General features: G+C 33.4%; 2 protein-coding genes across 6 annotated transcripts; both read left to right on the plus strand.

Moving 5' to 3' along the window:
• The first annotated feature begins 4,728 nt into the window (after positions 1 to 4,728).
• LOC129288043 (protein HIGH CHLOROPHYLL FLUORESCENCE PHENOTYPE 173, chloroplastic) lies at positions 4,729 to 14,455 on the plus strand. Of its 5 annotated transcripts, none has more exons than XM_054924364.1 (14): positions 4,729 to 5,480; positions 6,258 to 6,470; positions 6,687 to 6,891; positions 7,003 to 7,078; positions 7,194 to 7,329; positions 7,451 to 7,555; positions 8,879 to 8,959; positions 9,954 to 10,043; positions 10,140 to 10,205; positions 11,220 to 11,276; positions 12,329 to 12,406; positions 12,483 to 12,530; positions 12,648 to 12,767; positions 14,146 to 14,455. In XM_054924364.1, exons 1-13 carry the CDS (start codon positions 4,896 to 4,898, stop codon positions 12,717 to 12,719), a joined length of 1,812 nt encoding a protein of 603 aa, XP_054780339.1. In that variant the 5' UTR covers positions 4,729 to 4,895; the 3' UTR covers positions 12,720 to 12,767; positions 14,146 to 14,455. The 5 variants fall into 5 exon arrangements, with proteins under 5 accessions (XP_054780339.1, XP_054780338.1, XP_054780337.1 ...); XM_054924363.1 differs by having other exon boundaries at positions 14,194 to 14,455; XM_054924362.1 differs by lacking the exon at positions 14,146 to 14,455 and having other exon boundaries at positions 12,648 to 13,139.
• A 2,860-nt stretch (positions 14,456 to 17,315) lies between these two features.
• On the plus strand, positions 17,316 to 19,715 carry LOC129288539 (pentatricopeptide repeat-containing protein At3g26630, chloroplastic-like). Its single transcript, XM_054925167.1, is given in 3 exon segments — positions 17,316 to 17,595; positions 17,955 to 19,166; positions 19,169 to 19,715. Coding segments are annotated over 2 exon segments (1,305 nt in total). The 5' UTR covers positions 17,316 to 17,595; positions 17,955 to 18,073; the 3' UTR covers positions 19,381 to 19,715.
• The last annotated feature ends 1,084 nt before the right edge of the window (positions 19,716 to 20,799 follow it).

The following is a 20,799-nucleotide window of genomic DNA, read 5'->3' on the forward strand; positions in this document are numbered from 1 at the left end:
AGACGTTAGCTAGTCTTTAGTCTTTATGTCAAGAAGCAAAGAGACACAATTTATATTTTTAATTAATAAATTATAAATTATATATAGTATACAACATGTGTATATGTAATGTGTAATATATATAATACACAATTGATATATAATATATTATAATATCTAATTACATATTATTTATATATAGATATATATTATATATAATAATTTATATGTTTAATGGCCAGCTCAAAAGCTTGAGCTTGAGCCTGACCCAGGCCTCTTCAATAAAAAGGCTAGGCCAGGCTTGAAGTAGGTCAGGGCATAGGCCCTTGTTAATAGCTTGGCCTGTTTCTACCCTTAATGACATGTAAGGGGTGGAATATAGGCTAGGCCGAGTTACACTTTGGCTAAATAGGCCTAAGCAGGTATGGTGAAACAGAATCTTGAACTTGCCTTGAAACCTGTATAAGGCTTTTCTTACAACTTAGGCTTGAGCCTATTTAAAGCTAGATTGGCTTGGCCTAAAAGCTTATTTAAAAGTATACTTTTAAGTAAGCCTTTTAAATAAGCTTGTGTATTAATTTTAAACACCTTAAATATACTTTAGAACTATTAGTATAAATATATAACTTGATTTATCAATTACAATATATAATAATTAAAATGACTTATTAACTACAATACAATAATAAAGTAATAATATTAAAATAAGTTCAATCTAATTGAAAACATAATTAAAAATAAAAATAATAGATTGATTAAAAATCAAATGGTGAAATTGGTGTGTGATATATTACATAATGTGTGCATGTGTGTGTAAATAGGTCGACCTGTTGGGCTCGTAAACTGAAATACATCCCTTACCCAAACACATTTTATACTTAAATCTACAGTAATCTTTGGATTAACCTAATCAGGTTACCAAGTTTGAATTTGTAGAAAATAGAATCCCAAGTTTTTATAGTTTAAAAATTACTTAAAATTGTTTAATAAACTTTTAATTAGAGTAAAATATTATTTCAGAAGTATGGGATATCTCGCATAAGTGAAAAGACTTAAAAATAGTTGAAAATTAATAAGGAATGAAAAGTAGAGGATTACGCCATGACCTTGCACCTACGTGCTCCTTTTCTGTGCTACAAGCCGCGACATAGGCGCCATGCGCTACTATGTGTTGCACGTTTTCAGATAGCAATTCTACTATCATTTGATAGCAAACTTGGGCAACTTTAGACGTGCCTCATTTCTCTGTCTGACATCTGAATGAGGTGATCTAGATGTTTATAAAAAGTTATTTTTGTAAACTAGCTAATGATATGGGTTATACTTTCAAATTAAGTCATATAAGGAAGTTGAACATCCAAACATATTTTTACAACTTTTCACAATTTAAGGGTATCCAAAACCCAACACATGTGCCAACTGCAATTCCTAACACCCAAAATATGCTCAAAAAACATGACTACCTGTACAATGCACCATATGCACACAATTTCAATCATATCAAAATTTCATTCATCAACCCCTTTAATATCAAAAATATAGGGGGAGGTTTCATCATTATATGTTACAACCATATTTATAGTTATGATCCAATTAACATTCATATACTTGTACTAGTATTTTGACCCTATCAATATTTACAAATCTCATAAACAACATTTCAAGCCCAAGATACTTCCAACAATCATAAACTTTAATAAGTGCAAGTATATGCAAAACATAACATAATTGGCAATATACTTATATATTACACAAAATAAATGAAGTAAGGAGGCATTATAATAGGAATACTTAAATTCCTAAGCCTCTGAAATTTTTTCCCTTTCTACATCAGAGCTAAAGCTTGTAAAATATTAAAAGAGAGGAGTGAATCTAGCCACTCAGTAACTAAAGTAAATATATCCTATGTAGTTGTATATCAATTGATTTAAACACATAAAAGGGGAGTTAATCACTCAAAATATGAGATCATGCATAATACAAGTTGTAATTTCAAAATAAACTCAATTTTCATGTTTGTCATTTAGAGTAAATTGCCACAATACACTCAAACATGTGATAATAACCTAATAGATCAATCAATGCATAATATTACATACAGACACCATGTGACAATGACACATTCACTACCACAACTTACAACAAACTTAATAACCATGTGACATGCTGGATATACACATATGCATGATTAGTTTCTCTTTATATCCTCCTTATTTCCTCCAACTGGACTATCTAAGCTCACCAATTGTGAGGTGTGACCTAGCTAAAGATCATCGTACTTTCTCTCAGACTACAGCTTTCCCCACTTTTGAATATTTGGGGTGTTGTATCCCCTAAGCTAATATCCTCGATAAATAGGTGGAGATAACTAGATTCTAGTTTCTTGACAAATTATAGGGACAGTCCCTTGACAAATAATAGGACAAGGCTATGATTTTATGCACTAGAAGGCAGCCATAAATATCATATGAATTTTATCTACTCCTCTCCCTAGGTGAACTCTCGCCAAATGATCATACAATGCTTATGCTCACTCATTTCCCAATTTACTTAATATCAACACATTAGGCTTATGATAATGTGCTACCTAAGTGAGCATCAATGTCATATCCACAAACATTCTCCTTTCAATTCTAAGTTCTATAACGCATTTCAAATTTTCATTTAGTCACATATATAATATTCACATGTTAACGCAAGCCTACTAGCATCACATCACCTATCATGTCTTGCTTTTAAGCTTGATTTCTCAACATATGGTGTCCGAATGATTAATTTACAATTAATTAAGTTCGAATTCATCAATATTGTTAAATACATGCCTCCAAGTCTAATCTTCTAAATTCCAAAACACTCAAAGCTCTCATTTCTCATAATTAAGCTTACCCATTGAGTGTTTTAAATCTTCATAGCTCCCATTAACATCATTATTTATTTCTAATGTCATTCCTCATAAATCCAAATTAGAAGCCCATTTTGGACATGAATGAGGCTCATCAATCAAAAATGTCAAAGCCCATTAACTCTATTTAAGTCACCCATAACCTATATGGACTGAAGATAATCTCTCATTATCAAAACATAACAAAAAATTTTAAGAAAATGGGGTGGGAAGGGAGAAGAATATGTTAGGAAACTTACTCTTAGGATTTGAAAGCTTTAAAATGCCTTTAACCTTCTTAAGAATGAAGCCTTAACAGAGCTCTCTTCATCCTCTTCATTTCCTCTATCTCTTCTCTCTATTTCTTGCATCAGTTTGGGTCTTATTTTTGCATAAAATGTATCGTGCGTTGCGGCGCTTGTCCCTACACATTGTGGCATGTGGTATAGAGAAGGCTATTTCATGTTCTAATGGCCCATGTGCCGCAGCATGCCATGCATGCACCACGACATGTGGTACAAAGCCATTTTTCCTTGTTTTTCTTACTTTTTCATGTTGGGGTGGCCTAACTTCACTTTGGATTCAATCCTAAAGTTGAAAACACAACCTAAAATACTCGTTAGCTCTTTGTAACCACACACCATGTAAATTTACTTGATTACCCTCATTCACTCAACTAATTGAAGGTCTTCTAGATGTTACATAGAGGCCTGGCCTATTTAACTTGATAGATCTAATTAAAAAGGTCTAAATTTAGCTTGAACCTATTTAATAAATAGCTAAGCTGAGCCTAGAATAGGCTAGGGTGTAGGCCTCTAATAGGAGCCTAACATATTCCTACCCTTAATGATAGGAACACCATGGCAAATGGCTATATTAACTGCAGTGCATGATATGAAGAGTGTTAGTAGTGGCAGATGGTTTTATTAGTCACAGGAGATGCTCTGTATACAACGAGTTGTAGTGGGCATGCTATTAGTCATGATGGATGTTATGGTTTTTACTAAAATGACTCTTTTGACCCCATTTTCATTTATTTTCAATCGTAAATAGTTTTCATGCTTCTAAATTACTTTTTACTCTAATTTTCATAGATTAAATGGCCTCTATGTTTGATTTCAAATTTAATTTTGTTTTGGAATCCCATTTCTATAAGTATTTCTTACTTAGCCTTAATGTGATTTAAATGAGTCAATGTTGATCTTAGTAACTTGCCATGGTATCTTTGTTATTGTTTTTTTGGTTTAGAATACCATGGTTATTCATTTTTAACCTGTCTAGATTTCAATTTATATTTGGCAAAAGTACACTTAGAGAATCCAACTCTTTATTTAACTTGGCAAAAGCTTATCCCAAATATGGTTTGAATGTTACCCAAATTGGCCTTAAGTGTATTAAGTAATGTGGTTAAAGGTTGGAAATATTACATTAACAATGATAAAGAAAAAGGTTTTAAACTTGATTAAAAGTGCATTTTTTTAATATTATATTTTTATTGATCGATTTGGATAACATCATCAATTTTTTTCCAACTTAAATAATCTAAACCTATTTTCGATTATTCAAATCATGCGTGTGGTTGCCAGAAAAAAGCACCCGTGGGCCATGGATATTCACATGGAACGGATAATTTATTTTTCCTCATTATCATTTTTTCCTCCGAATGACTGGCTGCGGAGAAAGATGCCACTATTGAAAATGGATAAACGGGGGAAAAACAATGTTAACAAAAGGAAACTAAAACGTCTACATGGAGCCACCGGAGCCACCTATCTTTGCGGGCAAGATTCTTCTTGCCTAATTTTGTGGCTCAAATCTCGTCTCTTCCAACCTATCCTTCCTCTTCATGTCTTCACGCTCGAGTAAAGTACAGATACCAGTGGCATTTTTTAGTTTCTGTACGGAACAAGTTGAAACAAAATTCGTTGTAGTTTCACATAATCGCCACTTTAAGTACTTGCGACGCACATACATTCATAGATATTCATAGATACTATTTTTAAATTCAGGCCCTCTGGATGCTAACTGCTAAATCATGAGCTCCATATCGTCGGCGACTACAGCTAGTTCCAGTTTCAGCAGTAACAGTGTTTACCGCCTCTCAAAATGTAGGCTTTCTTCGGATCTTCTTGGTTCCATTTCCTTTCCTAGAATCAAATGGGATCATAGTTTTCGCCGGTGTCACACTTCGTCGGAGCTGAAGTCTCGGTTCCTGCTAGCTCCCAGGGCTGCTGCTCCAGATACTAGCAAGGAAAGCAAGAGTGAAAATGCCCAAGATGGTGATGACGGTGGTGATGAAATTCAACAGACACAGAAGCAGCAATCGCCGCCGCCGCCCGTATCGATTAGGCTGGACGACGTGAACCCGGTAGGTCTGGGTCGAAAATCACGCCAATTGTTTGATGAGGTTTGGAGGAAGTTCTCTGGATTGGGTCAGATATCTCGGACAATCCGCGCTGATGATAAGGACGCCCTTGATGCCCTTCTCATCCGAGAAGGGCCCATGTGCGAGTTCGCAATCCCTGGCGCTCAGAATACTGTTGTGCTTGTTGTTGGTGCCACCAGTCGCATTGGTCGGATTGTCGTTCGCAAGCTCATGCTGAGGGGCTACACTGTGAAGGTGCCTCGCCTTTTTTCCACGACTCCATGCTTTTTAATTCTACTAGATGTCGTTCTTCACCAGCGTTTACTCGCAACTGCGTCGAACCATTCTATATCACTATGCAATTGAAAGTCGTTATTGAATATTTTAGAAGGTTACACCAGAAATTGATGTTCTTCAATAGTGTTTTTTTTTTGGGCCAGTATTGTTCTGCTGCGGCTGTCCGCACATGGTCTCTTTTGTGGGTTCTCTTGTGAATTGTTAAGAACTGGTTGAGTTCATTTTTTGTTTTATTGTACGGGAGAGGAAAAGCAGAAAGAACTCAAGAAGGGTAATAAGAAATGACAGAATGTGCTGTGAAGGTGATTGTTTCATTGACAAATGAAATAACGGAGTCTGAGATGGTATCCCTGCTAACTGGAAAATGAATTGAATGGTTGAAATTCATTCTAAAACTGATGGTTGGGGAGGATATTTTCCGCATGAGCTGTTTACAAACGGTTCAGAGTTGAATGGGGTTATTTTGTAAATTTCTTTGCTAAAGCAACACTTTTCAATGATTGTTTATTTTATTTTTAAGGATCGTGCGTTGCTCTGTAAAGGATTTTGAAACATGATTGGTTACCCTTTAAAAGCTGCAAAATTAAATATATGCAGGTCATTGCATAAAAGCATCATTCTACGTAGAAGTGGTTTAAATATATTAACGACTACTTGTGACTCCATTGAATGGTTTCTTTCTTTCTTTCTTTCTTTTTTTTTTTTTTTTTTTTTGGGGGGGGGGGGGCGCTGAAGGCTTTGGTGAGGAATGCTGATCCAGAGGTAGTGGACATGCTTCCAAGGTCAGTAGAGATAGTAACTGGGGATGTTGGTGACCCCAGCACACTCCAGGCTGCTGTGGAAGGTTGTAACAAAATAATATATTGCGCAACTGCTCGCTCTCCTATCACTGCTGATCTGTTTAGGGTTGATTACCGAGGAGTTTATAACCTTGCCAAAGCATTTCAGGTCTGTCTCTGTTATTTGAAGTTTTTAAGATCTGCCCTCTTTTGTATGTTGGTGCCATTGTTAAGGGCAAAAGTCAATATGCCTTACCGAGGAGGAAAATTACCAATTGAAATCCAGATGAATCGTTTTACTTTATTAAATTCTACAAAGATAACGTATCATTGCATGATAATTGAAAGTCTAAACATAAGGCTTGATGACAACTGTGCATTTCAGGATTATAATAATAAATTGGCACAATTACGGGCTGGTAAAAGCAGTAAGAGCAAGCTCTTGATAGCCAAATTTAAATCTCCAGATTCATTGAATGGATGGGAAGTTCATCAAGGAACCTACTTCCAAGATGTAATTGCCACGAAATATGATGGAGGGATGGATTCAAAATTCGAGTTCACTGAGACTGGAGAAGCTGTTTTCTCGGGTACATGAAGTGAATGTTAATACCAATAAGGGAAAACTCACGTTTCTTAATTTTTTTCTGGTCAAGAACTCTGTTTATCCTTATTTGATCCCCTTTTACTATTAATTCTAGGGTATGTTTTCACGAGAGGAGGTTATGTTGAACTTTCAAAAAAGCTTTCTCTGCCTTTAGGCCGCACTCTTGACAGGTACCAGATGATAGATATATGATGTCTGTTGGTGAGATTGTTATCTAGAATTGTCTTGTGGTGTGCTTTTTATATAAACTCTTAATACATCTTGAGTCAAAATCTGCCATGTTAGGTATGAGGGCCTGGTCCTCTCAGTTGGTGGCAATGGGAGATCTTATGTTTTAATTCTAGAAGCTGGTCCTTCTGCAGATCTAAGTCAGAGCAAATTGTATTTTGCAAGAATTAGCACAAAAGTGGGATTTTGTAGGGTAATAATTATTTCCTTTAAAGAAAGCAATTGTTTTGCTTTGACACTCTGTTTTCATCGTAGCAAAGATCCTGGCATCACTTTAATGACTTTTATATTAACTGTTGGTATTAATATGTCAGGTTAGAGTGCCCTTTTCGTCATTCCGCCCAGTAAAACCAGATGATCCGCCATTGGACCCTTTTCTTGTACATACATTAACAATACGTTTTGAGCCAAGAAGACAGGTTTTTTCCCCATTACCTTATTTCTATACTATGTTGTGATGGTAGAGATTGTAACCTTTACACTTGTGGAAATTGCATTGTACAAAAGCCATGGCAGAAAGTGGGAGAGACAAGAGACAACATCGGTTTTCTCATGTTGACTGCCACATATTTCTTGCTTTCCATGCCAATTGTGTGAGTTTCTTGCTGTGAATTGCATATAGCCCATTATTTGACTGCCTCAAGCAAGAAATTCTAACAAAGTAATTATTACATGATTATAGAAGCCTGTTTCTCACCCTTCACTTGGTCATGGATCTAAAACAAGTTATGCACAAACTACCTTAGAAAAATTTTAGTTGTTGCGGCATTGTAGCCGGTTGGTGTTTTATGGTTCATGCTAGCTAGAATGCATCGCTGCTCTTCACATTAATTTTCTAATGCTGCTAATCAGATGCAACGAATATGTTTCCGGCTTGGAATTTTCTTACAAGTGTAACTCTGATTTTTTTAGATATCTTACTATTTTTATCTAATTGTAGTTAACTAGATACTGTGGGATTTGCGTCTTTTGATCTTTAGTAGTTTTCGCTTACCAAGACATGCTTACAACTGTTTTTGTATTACTTCTAGTATGTGATTGAGCTTGTCTGATACCACCTGGCCCACATTAGAGTGATTTGTGTTGTTACTAGTTGAAACTGTAGCAACTATAGTATTTCAAGTTCTTGCCTGTCCATTCCAATGGCTTGCTTGCATCTTATTTATTTACTTTAGCACTCCTAAGTACTGAATAAACATTGATAACTCATTAAAATTATGGATAACTTTCCTTCTGCATATTACCCTTTATAACATACTTTGATACTCACTTAAAACCATGTAAACACTTCTTTCTATTAGCTCTGTCATAGTCAAATTTAAATGAAGCCTAGTCTGATGCCTTTTGGGTTCACTATCATAAAAAGGAATGCAAAGGTCTACAAACAATTAATTAAAACTAGAATTGTCTTTGGGAGTTTGTCTCTAAGGAAGTCTTGCCTTGATACTCAAATGACTAGATAGTAGATACAACCTGGCCTCATGTCTAGGAACCCTCCAAAATAGGGGCCTTTACTCTATTATCCTTTTCATTGCATTTCCTTTGTCAAAGTGTATAGCACTTGTTTTCACTTACAATCTTTTGTGGTCTTAATACATTATTTAATAGCTGACATAGCATATTTCTGCTTTTTAAAAAAATATTATTTTTTCAATAAAATAATTATTGATATCTTTTCGATGGTAATTTTCCTTCTCACAAATATTCAGAGTGTGATGATGCTGTATTTGCTGCTGTTGCAGAGGCCCGTTGACGTACCTACAGCTAAGAGTCAAGATTTGAGAAGCTTTAAGCTTATAATGGAGTATATAAAAGCCTTGCCTGTAGGTGCTCTTCTGCAGATTCCTTTAATAAGGCATAAACAGCCAAAATGTTGATAATATGTTTGTTAGGTAGTCATGTACGAAATTGCAAAATCATCTAGTTCATATGTCCATGCTAATGGCAGAGCTAATTCATGCCAGTTGAACTTTTGAAGTTGAGATGATTAAAATAACTATATATGAACTACCATTACCTTAGTTTTTCATGAGATGATGATGACTATGTGCAAAGATGCCAATATGGTTATTGGTGTTGGAGCTTTAAATGACAAGGGTGTGGTTTCTCCGTTAACATATATATATATATATATATATTTTATGGGATGATATGTCTTACAAAGTGTGATTGTTTTGGGCATCTTGAAGTCATTTATTATCATATCATGTTATATTATGTTGTTTAATTCCATCTAAAATTGACTTGCTCTTCCTCCATTTATTTTTCTCATTCATACAAATGATATTTTTTGCATTCGAATGTCTGTATGTATCCCATTTTGTTCCCTAAAGGAAGATGACACCAGTTTAAAGGCCGAAAAGTGGTCAAAGTTTCTCTCCACCTTGTGAAGTAGCTGCAGACAAATTTATATTTGTTACTCTATAGCAGTTGACTCTCCCACTCCGCCAACAATCTTTAATCAAGCCTCTCCTGCATGTTGAGCTATATGTATACTTTAGTGCAAGTCCATGATTGGATTATATCATGGTTATCATGAGTTAAAAGTTCTGGCGGTGGTTTTATCTTTTATGGTGTTGCTTTGTGAGTTTGAGTTGTCCTTTATGGCATACATTCTATCATCGTTAGCATGCTGATAAACATTTCTTGCTCTGTTTGATGCCCATCGAAAAAATTCAAAACAGTAAGAGGGAAAAAAAGAAGCAAAGTGACTCTGCTTGTTGATGCATCTGGATGATTAATATTCTGAACTACATGTTTTTATGTTAATGAAACTAATTAGCATGGTATGATGTTTACCTGCGAGTGTACCTGTAGACTGGGCAAGAAACAGATTTTGTTCTAGTATCATGTTCAGGAATGGGAATTGAAAGTTCAAGAAGGGAGCAAGTTCTTAAAGCCAAGCAGGTTTGACCCATTACTTCTTTTTTGTTTCTTTAATTTTGCTGGGAGATGTTTAATTTTTGACCTGTATGATGATGTCAATTTTCGGGGTTTATTCAGGCTGGGGAAGATTCATTGAGAAGATCTGGCCTTGGATACACAATAGTTCGTCCTGGCCCCCTAAAGGTAAAGTTTCAGTTGCAGAATATGGAACTTTAATTGACAATTATATGCTAGGAGGCAGGGATTCTAATATAGACCCTCCACAAGACAGTGACGCGGGGTTGCATGGTTGGTTAGTTAGAATTAGTATTTCACAATATGTTAATCATGTCAGTGAACTTTTAATTGCATCTGTTGAAATCTTGTTATTATGGGATCATTATGAACTCATTTGTTTATTTTTATTGTCCCTTGTTTATCACATGGGATTTTAGCATCTTAGTTGATTTGTTTCTTTCTGTTTCTATTTTCATCATGCATTTTGCCATCTTTATTATGTATTCTTCCCTTGTTTCTTCCTTGTTTGATGAGATTGGTCGATTGATTTCTAGTCTTGACTATCTCCTTTATAAGTACGTATATTTCCAAAAAAGATAAATTAGAATAAACTTTTGAATTCTAAAAAATAAAATGGTACATGGTATCAGAGCTAATGATTTCTACCCTTTGATGATTGAAAATTTGGCCAGGCAAAATTTCTCATGAATTTGTTGCATCGAACAAAAAATTCATTTTCCCGACCTTTTAGAAGCTATACCTCCTTTCTGAAGTAACAGACAAGAAAAGAGGCACACAGCCACACACTCAATGTACTCAATGCCACAATCATCCAGAGCCCGAAATTCAGCAGCCATCTGCGCTGCCACTTGCTGCCATGTTCTGTTGAAGTCCATCAAATGTGCCAGCGCATGAGAGTGCGTGGCTCACCTTCATCTTCCTTTGTTCACCCAGAAATGTCCAACTCAGCCACCTCGAAGCATTTGTGGTGTCTGCTCACCCTAATATGATAGATTAAGTTCGAAAAATAATGAATAGGTTGATGGTTTAATTTAACCAAGGTTGGTGGCTAATGAAAACCATTTATTTTTGTATACACAAAACCGTTCTTTGTGTGGTGGGTAATTTTTCTAAACGAGGAGGATGTTGTAAATAATTAGTGTTCTCTTGACTTACCATCAGCTTTTGAAACGCTTTCAGGAAGAACCTGGTGGTCAGCGTGCTTTAATATTTGATCAAGGAAATAGAATATCTCAGGTTTGCTGTTTCTATTTTTTAATTATGTACTGTGGAAGCAAATTGTTTCCCTTACATTCATGCATTCATGTATTTGAAAAGATATTAACATAAGAGTATGGTTGTTTATATGACCCATACATTTGTTTGCCCACTTTGTTTATATCTCTTTGAGGGCCCTGTTGACATTTATTTTTGTGAATGTGGAGCATACAAATTAGATCTGTTACATTCATGCATTTTGAGAGACTCATAAATACTTCTCTAATTCTATTTATAAGTTATTTTCAACGTGTTTCACTAATACAAAAAAAAATCCTTAAAACTTATTAACTGTGTCTTAAAATTTAATAAGTTTTCAACTTTACCCCTATTAAATGTACATACTTTAATAAATATTTTTTCTCTTCAACATTCAATGGAGGGTAAAAGAAAAAATTTGTGATGAAAATTTAAGGATGTGACTTATAAATAAAACAAAAAATAATTTTCTTTCTCTGCCCTATAAATAGGACTAGAGGGAGTATATAACTTCCAAAGTCTTTATCCCAAATTAAGAATCATGATCACTGACATGTGCATAAGCCATGCCTGTGGAAATTCTAACTGAGCAAAACATAGGTAAAACAGCAGTGTTGCTTTCCAATGATGCATATAATATTTATATGGTCAACGAAAATCCTAGGCTCGGTTTAGAAAAGGAAGAAAAATGAGAAATAAATCCATTAATTCTACATAATAGCCCAGGCAAAACTATTTAGATCGGATTCAGATCTGACCATTAGGAAAAACTAAGAAAAGAAGAATCTCTGAAAGTGAATAAGTGATACTTCAACCGTAACAAAACATAATGGTAACTGTCACATAACGTCTAGTAAGTCTTTGATGCGTCTTATGCATGGAGTCATGGAGACGGTTTCTTTTATCTAATGGCTGGGATTGATCAAACTAAAATGATTTTTATCAGATATAAGTTCTTTTTCAATCTTTTTATTCATTGAACCATGTACCCAGATTGTTAATAATAAAACTCATTGATTTGACTAATGGCAAATGTTTTTTGTTTTTATTAGGAAATCAGCTGTGCTGATGTGGCTGATATATGTGTGAAGGCACTACATGATTTAACCGCAAGAAACAAAAGCTTTGACGTGAGAAAATCATGCTTGATTATTAATATTGTACTGAGTTTTAACTAGAAGAAACTAAAACCTTTCAAAATTTCAGGTTTGTTATGAATATGTTGCGGAAGAAGGGAGGGAGCTTTACGAGCTGGTACGTAGACAAAAATTTACAGCAGTTCTATAGAAGAAAGGAAAAAAAAAAAAATGCAGTTCGTGATGATCTAGTCTGCATGCTTGGAAACTGAAATGCTGCATTTGAATTGCCCAGGTTGCACACTTGCCTGACAAGGCAAATAACTACTTGACCCCAGCACTGTCTGTCTTAGAGAAGAATACCTGATCGTTCCCTATTCAGTATCAATTGTATCTGACGCAGCTCTTCCTATAGGTGAGATTCCATCTAATGGCTGTGGCCAATTTGGCCCAATGGCTGTTTCAAGTAGATAATGTAATCGATAGGTTTACCGGTACAATCAAAAATTGTACAAATATATACTATTATAATTATAATGGGTTTAATTTGGTTGCAAAAAAAGAAAAAAAGAAAAGAAAATCGTGTATAGATATGAAAGTGGGGGAGGGGGGCTTGGAATTACTCGTTTTTAACAATGCTCTCATAAAGTGATCTCAATTTGATCCAACGTGTTGTGACTTGTACACATCAAGAATTTGATCTCGTGTGTGTGTCTCTCTCCCTCTCAGGGAGGGAGGGAGAGAGGAGGGTTCAATGTGTTAATAAATTAGAAGTCTTTTGAAATAATGTTGTATTGTCTGTGAAACATCAAAATTGATAACGAATTAATGTTGTCATGATCAAACCGGGCATTAAATCGTCATTGGCATTAAATCAGCTAAGATGTTGGTTCACTGTAGTGTGATCAAATTGTGATTCAACCAGTCTCAATTAAAATAATAAAATTTAAAGATTATGTATGAAAAGTAAAAATATTTTAGCCAATATTTAACTTCATCTTTGTCATATATATATAGTTAATTCTACCAACATTATAATAAAATTATTTATTATTTATTACAAATAATCAAAATCATCAAGTAATCCTTCACTCTAAATCCTAGATTGATTGGAGAAAGGGGATAGATCTTTATTATTATTATTATTTTTGGCCAATGGATAGATCTTTATGAAAGTTGACTTTATCACAGGTCTTTTAAGTAATCCTTCAGTCATCTTCTCCTATTTTGCCTATTTAATAATGAATTGTATTTCTTATGACCTCACCTGATAAGATAAGCGTCATTATTGTTGAATAATGAATTGCATTCATGACTTTTCCAGATTTATTATTTAGTAATTCATTCACTTCTTCAATCTCGTGATGTGCTTCACCCATTCTTTGGTCCACGTATTCTCTAAGTTGTAGCAAATTACTCAAGGTTAGGGTATTGTGGATGCTTTTGGATGCTTTTGGGTAGTGGTAGTTGTAAACTTAATAAGCTCGTGGGTTAATGAGGATAACCAAAGAGGTTTTGTCTGAAAAATGTTGACTTGGACATTCAATTTCATAAAAAGTGGAGGGTCATAGGCTGTGTTCGGTGGTAGAGAGCCCCTGACTAGAGTTGAGAATAAGGGTCGGGTTTAACGGACTACTCGTTTAAACCCGTTTTAATAAAGGTTCAAGTTTGAAAATTTGATATTTTTTTAGGATAATTGGGCTTCGAAACTCGACCCTTTTAAGTCCTAAAAAAAAGGGCTCGAGTCTAGGCGGCCCGTGAAGTTTGTTTTACTTTTTTTTTTTGTATTGTAGGTGATAATGATGAAGAAGCATGTAAAGCCCTAAAATTTGGTATTGTAGGTGATGATGATAAAGAAGCTACAGAGATAGTTGATATTGAGGCTCCATCTCTATCTTCCACGAGTGAACCTACATTAAGGGTTTCAATATTTTATTTGTGGATGATGATGATAGGGATCTTGATTAGGATTGATAATGATGTTTGCCTTCATCTTATTTGAACTTTTAAATTTTTTGTTTATTTTTTAAATTATGTGAGATTTTTGGTTGGGTGTATGTTGAATTTTAAAATATTCTAAATAAATTTTAATGTTGAATTTTATTTTATTTTATTTTATTCCTTTCAGGGCCTATGGGCTCGGCTGTGAGCCCTTTGAATAAGGGCCAAGCTTTAATTTTAGAGTAAAATTAGGATAATCGGGCTTTAGAGCCTAAGCCTATAAGAGCCGGGCCCATAAGGGTCGAGCCCATATGGGTTAGGCTCGCCCGTTTACTAACTTAGGGGGGACCGTAGGGGCCACGACCCCTCTAACTTTTTAATTTTTTTCTTAATAAAACATTGGTGTTATATATTTTCAATTTTCATAAGTTAGCGCATTATAGAAGTTATGAAACACTAGATGGAATTCTTATTTTAATTCTATATATAATCTTTTACATATGTATAAAGTAACTATTTCAGTAGTCTGAATATATAATTGTCATAAGATTTATTCATTTTCAACAAAATAATGTTATACGTACTCTTAAAATATTGGTATTTTTTTTTTTGCTTTCATTTTATATTTAATGATAGAAATTATGAGAATTATTATTAATAAACTTTGTTAAGCATTGCAGCAAAAAATTTCAAGTTATATTGAATGCTACGTGCTTGATATTTATCATAAAATCACTTATTCAGAAGCTAAGAGGTTTGGTGAAGATATTCTTCTAAAAAAAATTACTTTTTTAAAATAATCAAGCTATTAAAATTTATGATATAAATAGTTTTTAGTCTAATATAGTTCAATTTCATTGACATAAAGATTTTATGACAATTGAGTGTTATTAATGTGTTAATATATTTATTTACTATGATTATAAATTGAAAGAATTAAATAATAGATTTAATAAGCAAATAATAGAGTTCATTACATTGAACAACAATTTAGATTTTAATGATGTATTTAAATCATTTAATACTTATAGAAATGATAAAATTTTCACTAATTTAATGTAATTTATATTGAGAAGGAAATTACCAAAATACTTATCGTAAATATAGTAACTAATGATTTTTATTTCATGAAAAATTGATGAGCAAAACTTAATGTGTGTGTGTTGTTATATATGTGCAAAATTGAATAAAAATGTATATTTTGAAATATTTATATTATGTCGATAATATATATACATATAATTTTTAATTATCATATATATTTTATTATCTTGGCTCTCCTTAATAAAAATTTTTGGCTCTGCCCCTGGCTGTGTCAAATATGAAAAAAAAAAATCCAGAATAACCCAAGAGTTTTCTTTTTAGGATGGTTAACTTGGACATTTGACTTGGTGTAGCAGAAATTTTTCAGAGAAATGGTTAACATTTTAAAAATAATTTTTGTCAATTAGTTGTCCTAATATCAGCACCACTTTCTTTAATTGAAAGAAGTCCTAGATTAGAACCAGGCCCGTCGATAACATATTTGTGTCTTGGATTAAGGGTAAAATTTATTTAAAAAAAATGATTTTGACTTCGCTTGGGTCACCTTAACACTAAGCTCCCATGTCATGTTTTTAATTTTTAATTTTTAATTTTTAATAATACTTTTGTACTTAGTCTTATGAAAAAATTATATATATCCTATGAAGTAAACTTATTTACAAATAAGTCTTAGAAAAATATAGAAACCACAACTAGATTCATTGGGACTTGAGTGTAATTTGAAATTGAAATAAAAAGATAATAATGCTCCTATAAACATATATATACACATTACATCAGTCAAATAATTTATTACTTCATCAATAATTTACAACTATAATTTTATCTTTTTACAAGTGCAACTTTATATATTTAATAATTAAATTGATTAGTTTAACTATTGAATATGTAAAGTTATAGTTATGAAAAGTTAAAGTTATAATTGTAAATTACTAATCACTAATGAAATAGTTGTAATAATTAATGTTAAAATTTATTAGTAACATATGATTATTTCACTATTAGCTATAAAAGGTTACAGTCGTAAAAAATTAAAATTAAAATTGTAAATTACTAATAAAATAGTTATAATTTAATTATTTGATTGATATAATGTATGTTTATTAGGAGTATTTTTATAACCTAATTTTAAATTATACTTTAGTTTCAAGAGACTTGGATGTAGTTTTCAAATTTCATGAGTGCTCGAGGAGACTTATATGTAATTTTTTTAGTCTTATTTACTTAATATGTTTATATTTAGTTAAATCATGAAAAGTATATTAATATCTTAATGTGTTAATAAAATTAATAACAATAATTTATTGTAGAATAAATAATTTATAAAAGATGATTTAATTTTTTTTGCCAAAATATATTTTTTATAATTGTAATTTATAAAATATATTTTAATTTAATTAAAAAAAACATATTATTTTTATAAAGCTAAGTATATAAAATTTTTAATTTAATATTTGAAAAAAAAAACAATCTTCATTAGTTTCGTCAAATTTTATTTTTAATTCTTATAATTTTTTAATATTTTAAATTTTTATCAAAATTAAAAATATTAAAAAAATGAAATTATAGAGTTTTGCAAAACAAATATCCTCTAATCTTTTTAAAATCAAATAGATTAAAAACACTAGAAAAAGTTATAAGAATTAAAAAAAATTAATAAAATTATAAGCACTAATAATTGTATTTTTTTTAACTTTTAGGAGAAGGGTTTTTCTATTTTTTTTTTCATTTTTTTTATTTCTTCAATCCTTACTATTTAAATTATTTTATTAAATAATTTTTTTAAATAATAAAATTAATATAATAAGGATAGAAAAAATAGAGGAAAAAAAAGTGAAGAGACTCGATTCTTTTTTTATATTTGTATTTCGTTTCTTATTTTAATATAATTTGTCTGTTCATAATAATATCTGCGTTATTTTTATGGTTTTCCGCTTTTTAGTTTTTTTTTTTTTAACATTTTCTTATTTTTCGAGTGTTCAGTACGGTTGCTCATCTTATCGAATCGTCTCTCTCAAATGGTCGCCATTCAGCCGCGCGGGGTTCGGCCGTCTCTCCCCAATCATCTCTCCCTCTCCCTCTCTAATTTCTGACTCTCACTCAGACTCAATATCTCCCTAATCTACTAGACTCTCGGGTCTATCTTCACTAATGTGTTTCAGAAGGAGGGACCCATCGAATCTTTGCTTCTAGAGGTTCTAATCCGAATATCGGCGGCAGTGCACTTTCGCGGGATACACAAGTTAAAGCTTAAAGGGGTATGATTTAGCATCTGTGCAAACCTTTTTGTTTTGATGTCATCTCCCGTCGCTGTACATTGATGTCCTCTGAACAAAATGAAGTTATGCATGTCCAATTTTAGAGCATCACTTATAGCACTTTTTAAATAATTTTTGTTTTAATTTGTAACGATATATCTCATTAACTTAGAGCATCACTTAACGCAATAACAACATCATTCTTGTTATAAATAAATTGTTGCCTTGGACAGTACCGGTGTCACGCTAGTTAATTTCAAGTAGGGAATCAAATCATTGAATTAAATAAGTGGGGAAAAAAAATGCTAAATGCACTTTTTCCCATGTAAATGGATTTTTGCATCTACGTTTGTGGGTAGGACGAACCTTGTTCACCTTCTCATCTGAGAGGCTTGTAAGCTGAAGCATCAATTGCCTACATTATCTCGTAGGCCTGGTTTGATTCTTTGCCTTTGGGCTATTCTACTGTGAATTGGGTATGAAAGTGGTATGCCTTTCGTGCACCCCACATACCCTTCTGTCGAGAACCTCAAATCCGAAGTTTGGCTCAAAAGAAGCTCTTCTCTTTCTTCAAAATTGTGCCAATTTGAAGCAGTTGAAGCAAATCCATGGGAAAATAATCCGTTTTGGTCACTCCCATGACCAATTACTTGCCAGAAAGCTCCTTCATCTCACTTTCTCTTATGGGCATACGGACTATGCCACTGTTGTATTTGATCAGATCAAAGCTCCAGATACCTTCACTTGCAATGTCATGATTAGGGCTTATACAATCCATGGTTCCCATGAGCAGGCCCTTCATATTTTCAAGCTTATGTTATGCCAAGGTCCTACACCTGATACGTTCACATTCCCTTTTGTCATAAATGTTTGCTTGGCTTCTTGTGCCCGTGATTTTGGCAAATTGGTTCATGCTCTTGCAATCAAAATGGGGTTTTCAAGTGATATATATTTGCAGAACACTCTAATGAATCTTTACCTTAAGTGTGAAAATATAGAGTGTGGGTGTAAGTTGTTTGATAAAATGCGTGTGCAAAGTGTGGTTTCATGGACAACCATGATCTCGGGGCTTGCAGCTTGTGGACAACTGGATGAAGCCCGGAGAATTTTCGAGCAAAAGCCGTCGAAGAATGTGGTTTCGTGGACAGCAATGATTGATGGCTATGTAAAAAACCAGCAACCAATAGAGGCTTTCAAGTTATTTCAAAGAATGCAGCTTGAAAATGTGATGCCAAATGAATTCACAGTGGTAAGCTTGATTAAAGCTTGTACAGAAATGGGAAGCCTAAAGCTAGGCAAATGGGTTCATGATTTTGCTCTCAAGAATGAGTTTGATCTTGGGATCTTCATGGGAACAGCTCTGATAGACATGTACAGTAAGTGTGGTAGTTTGGAAGACGCTATGAGAGTTTTCCATAAGATGCCAACTAAAGGACTGGCTACTTGGAATTCAATGATCACTAGCTTGGGTGTACATGGGATGGGAAATGAAGCTCTTGCCTTTTTCAGAGAGATGGAGAGCACAAATGTAGCTGCTGATGCTATCACTTTTGTGGGTGTTCTAAATGCATGTGTTCTATCAATGACTTGGAGAAAGCTGAGAAGTACTTCAATCTTATGACTTAACATTATGGTATAGCACCTGTGATGGAGCATTATGAGTGCATGATTGAACTTTATAGTTGTGCTAATAGGTTGGATGAAATTTACTCCCTAGTGAGGACAAATTGCATCATGGTTTCAGAATTGATCCAAGAGAGGAAGGCCTGTGACGACGTTGATTAAAAGAACTTGAGTTCACTTCGGGCATAATGGAGGCTTGAAATGCTGAAGATTATTTGCTGGTCATTCCTCCTCAGACTCATATTCTCAGCTTTAGTGCTTCCTGTGGAATGTATACTTTTTTGGTAAGGGGAATGTATACTTATATCAGTCAATATAGATGATTTGAGACTCATTGTCTTCTATCATATGCCAAGTTGATGCAATGATCTCTCTCTCTCAGAAGCCCCCCTCTCTTCTTTTCTTTTTTTTTAAAAACATTACAAGAATCATACGTTTCATTGAAGATACATGTAGTTGGATGCTTATAGTTATGTATGACATGTTTGTATGAGTTACATTGACCATATTCTTTGCCCTATAAAATCTGAAAAAAAAAAAAAAAACTTTGCAACCTTGGCAATCAATTCCTATGAAGTGGCTAATGCAAAATACTTTCTAAACTTGATAGATGTCCAATTCCTAATGGAATGCTTGGCCATTAGCTTCTGTGATGATCTCTTAATTTTCTGCCGTCACCCTATAATTTATATAACTGGGAAATGTTACAACATTAAAAAGATATCATGATACATTTATTATCATCAAATTATTATTTAGTAAAAGATAGATCTTATTAAAAGATATCATGATACATTTATTATCATCAAATTATTATTTAGTAAAAGATAGATCTTATTATAAATGGTAGTTGGTTCAAGTGGTGTGATGCTAGTTTTCCTTGAATAAGGTTTCGGATGAATTTTATGTATGACTAAAATTGATGTCATGAGAGATTTACTCCCTCTTGGTTCAACCTAGATTAATTTGGATTTGTTGCGGGTCCATGTGGCTTTTTGTAAACCTTACATGTTTTACCAACAGTTTCATTTTCATCCTCTTGATAGGAGAAGCTGATAACATGAGTGTTTGATCATAGGGATATTATCCCATCCATATGTTGATTGTATTAGCGCACACAACTTCATTGATTCGTTATTTAATATAGGTTAAGGTGTACATCTACCCATAAAATATTGTGAGTAGTTACTGGCATCATCTAGCCCTTTAGCCTATGATCAATGTTATTTAAGATGTTCAAGTGTGAATCGGATCTAATCATGTTTATGTAAAGACTATATTAGGTCTAAGACTTGTTTTCCTCTCTTTATACATTCTAATTAATCTAGTTAAATTCTCCGTTAGGCCCAAATAAATCGCAAGTTCTCCAAATCCCAATTCTATAGAGCTATGGCTTCAAGTTATCACAAATCCGACAGGGTATTATCCAAAACAAGTTCCCTAGAGCCTTTAGGATTATAAAACTACCCTAGATTCCACTCCTATTTTCCTATTCATTCCTAAGGCATTCCTATTCATCTAATAAAAAAATCACATCCCTAAATCATAGATTATGTAGAAAAATAGGGAGAATAGGGGTAG

This window comes from Prosopis cineraria, unplaced genomic scaffold (genome assembly GCF_029017545.1).
Source record: "Prosopis cineraria cultivar Desert tree isolate PC_DT_omini unplaced genomic scaffold, ASM2901754v1 PC12, whole genome shotgun sequence".
Taxonomy (NCBI): domain Eukaryota; kingdom Viridiplantae; phylum Streptophyta; class Magnoliopsida; order Fabales; family Fabaceae; genus Prosopis; species Prosopis cineraria.